The sequence below is a fragment of the Myotis lucifugus genome, unplaced genomic scaffold, assembly GCF_000147115.1.
Source record: "Myotis lucifugus unplaced genomic scaffold, Myoluc2.0 scaffold_6, whole genome shotgun sequence".
In the NCBI taxonomy this organism is placed as follows: Eukaryota; Metazoa; Chordata; class Mammalia; order Chiroptera; family Vespertilionidae; genus Myotis; species Myotis lucifugus.
Genome location: NW_005871054.1, coordinates 7,442,841 through 7,445,792, shown reverse-complemented (window position 1 = coordinate 7,445,792; position 2,952 = coordinate 7,442,841). Strand labels below are relative to the sequence as shown.

The 2,952-nt window shown below is 40.4% G+C and overlaps 1 protein-coding gene across 2 annotated transcripts in view; it reads left to right on the top strand.

Annotated features, from left to right (window-relative positions):
• EML6 (echinoderm microtubule associated protein like 6) overlaps positions 1–2,952 on the top strand; it is a 187,420-nt gene that overhangs the window by 102,207 nt on the left and 82,261 nt on the right. For both annotated transcript variants that reach the window (XM_023746778.1, XM_023746785.1), the window contains exon 12: positions 428–534. In XM_023746778.1, the coding sequence (XP_023602546.1) occupies positions 428–534 (107 nt within the window). The remainder of the gene's footprint in view (positions 1–427; positions 535–2,952) is intronic.

Here is a 2,952-nt window from a genome sequence, read left to right as displayed (position 1 = left end):
ATTATTTATTTGTGAGTCAGGAGAGTGATCCAGTAATAAAAATGACAAGCTGTGTGGGATAAGATTTTTATGAGAGGGATTCTGCCTGAGACCTTGACCCATAGCAATCACTGGCAGTTGGTGGGCATGTTAACAGGCTTAATGATCTTTTCATGAAAGAAGTGGTTGAAATTCCCTTTTGAACTAGCCCTCTCCTTGGTAAAACCTGCCCCCCTTTTTTGTTTGCCCCTTCCCAGGTAAGATTTAAAACTCAAAGGTCGGTGATCTAATAGAAGTGTGGAAATGGAGAGGGGGCGTTGATTTACCCTAAATGAAAGCTGGTGTAGTTATTTTTGTTTACTTTAATAGGATAGAAGAAAGAAAATATTTTTAGCTTTTTATAGAGGTGCAGAATTTTTCCTCTGTTTCATGGGTTGTGTTTCCACAGAAGGCGGCACTGATTCCTACAGTGAAGAATCTGATTCAGATTTATCGGATGTGCCAGAGTTGGACTCTGATATTGAGCAAGAAACTCAAATCAATTATGATCGCCAGGTCAGTAAGCAAGCAGCCTCCTAACAAATGTCCCATAACCCAGAATCTCATTGTATTTGGACACTGACTAAAAATGATTGGTACTTAGGCAGAAGAGAATCAAGACAAGAAGAAGGAAAATTGCATTTATTTATTTATTGTTAATCCTCACCAGAAAATATTTTCCCATTGATCTTTAGAGCAGAAGGTGGGGGTGGGAGGGGGAGAGAGAGAGGTGAGAGAGAGAGAGGTGAGAGAGACACACATCGATTGGTTGCCTTTCACATGAGCCCCTAAGTGGGGGCCAGGGATTGAACTTGCAACCCAGGTGCCCTTGACATCCAATTGAACCCATGACCCTTCAATGCACAGCCCGATGCACTAACCACTGAGAAGCACAGGCAGGTGTTGAACACTTCTTATCTTTAAATACAGGTTAAAAATAAGACATTTACCTAATCATATTCTTAAAAAAATGTTTTTAAGTGGAAGTGAGTAGCCAAGTTTCAAGACTGAATGACATTTGGGATTTTCTACCTCCCTCACACCTAAAACTTTAAAATATTTGGAGAAAAACAATGAGCAAGTAAGCTGCCAGATTTTGTATTTCCTTAGCAGATCATTAAAGCATGTATATTCTTTACAGAATATGTAGTCTTGGAGCCACGATAGTTGCAAGTGAGCTGTTACCTGGTTTCTTTCTTAGTTTATGGAGACCATTATCCATATAAGTAAAGTAAAAGCCCAAATACAATGCACATTATTGCTCCAGTCAGAAATCACCTCTAGTATAAAAGCTGGACAATTACATCCAAATTGGGTCCTTATTTTTTTTTAAGTAGGCATTTTATTTTAGCATGAAACCATAGTATTATACAGAGCAATCCTTCCAGGGCATCTGGACACACATTACCTTGTTATGGAAATAACTAGGGGTTCTATTCTCTTCCTTCTCATTTAACAGAGGTATGTGAAGCAGATTCTTTACATGAACACTGAGTGAATAAGATTTCAGGTTTCAGACCCAGCAACTGTCAGACAGCTGCCACGTATTGGGTGTCTCTGTGGGGCCATATCCTGTGCTTTACATACACCAAGTTCAACTCCATGATAACCCTGAGAGGTTAAGTAATTTGCCCACATCCACATCGCTTGTATTATCAGGGTAAGAATGCAGATCTGGGCTTCTCTCCAAAGTGCACATTCTATGTACTACTTGGCTTTGCCTCCATATAAGCACTGAGTGTACTGATTTTCAGATGATTTATTTTTTTAGTTCATAATAATCACTCATTGATTTAGTGTTTGAAATTTTTTTTCAGTAAAAATGCCATTCAACTGATGGCTTGTTTCAAATTCATGACTACATCAGTTTGTATATTGGTACAATGTATTACGCAATAAAGCTACTGAAGATGAGGCTTTGAAAGGAAATTATTAATGTGCAAATACCACACAAACACTAAACGACATTATGCCCTGATATCAAGGGGAAATGGAATTTAAGCAAAATGGACATAAAATCTAGGAGGAGGAAAAAACAAATTTCCTTAGTTGGGAAGTTTTTATTTAATAAAAGGGTGCTAGTAAAAGAATGAAAAGTCTTAATTGTATTGAAATCTGTGCCTAGGATTTATATATTCTCCCTGACATCTTCCTTTCCAAAGCTTTTGCTGTGTTATTTGATATATGTTCACAATATTCCTGAGTTATTCCTTAGCAGGGATTTTTATTTCTGTCCAACAGGTGGGAATTTTAGGCCCTCAGAGGTTATGAGATGTTCAAATAAGCAGTAGAAATTCCGAGACTAGAATTCAGTGCTCAAAAGTAGTTGGTGCACTGATGAAAGAAAGCATCATGAGTTCAGATGAATAGTTATCTTTACATTTTAAAAGCTTAGTTCATTGCACCTGTAATAGAACAGTAATGAGATATCTTGTGACCTCCTTTTTATAAAAGGGTTTTGGTCAAATCCTAAACAGGGGCTTTATTATAATATTTCATAGATTTTATTTTTAGCAATGTAGTTTCTTCAAATGAAAACTTTCCTTTAAGAAGATGAGAAATTATTAATAGACTAGAGGCCGGGTACACAAAAATTTGTGCACTGGGGGGGGGGGTGTCCCTCAGCCCGTCCTGTGCCCTCTTGCAGTCTGGGACCCCTCGGGGGATGTCCACCTGCTGGCTTAGGCCTGCTCCCCGGGGGATCGGGCCTAAGCTAGCAGACATCCCTCTGGCAGCCCGGGAGCCCTCAGGGGATGTCCACTTGCCAGCAGGGAGCAGGCCTAAGCTGCAGTCGGATATCCTTAGCGCTGCTGAGGAGGTGGGAGAGGCTCCCACCACCACCGCTGTACTGGCAGCCATCAGCCTGGCTTGTGGCTGAGCAGACTCCCCCTTGGGGGAGCACACTGACCACCAGAGGGGAGCTCCTGCATTGAG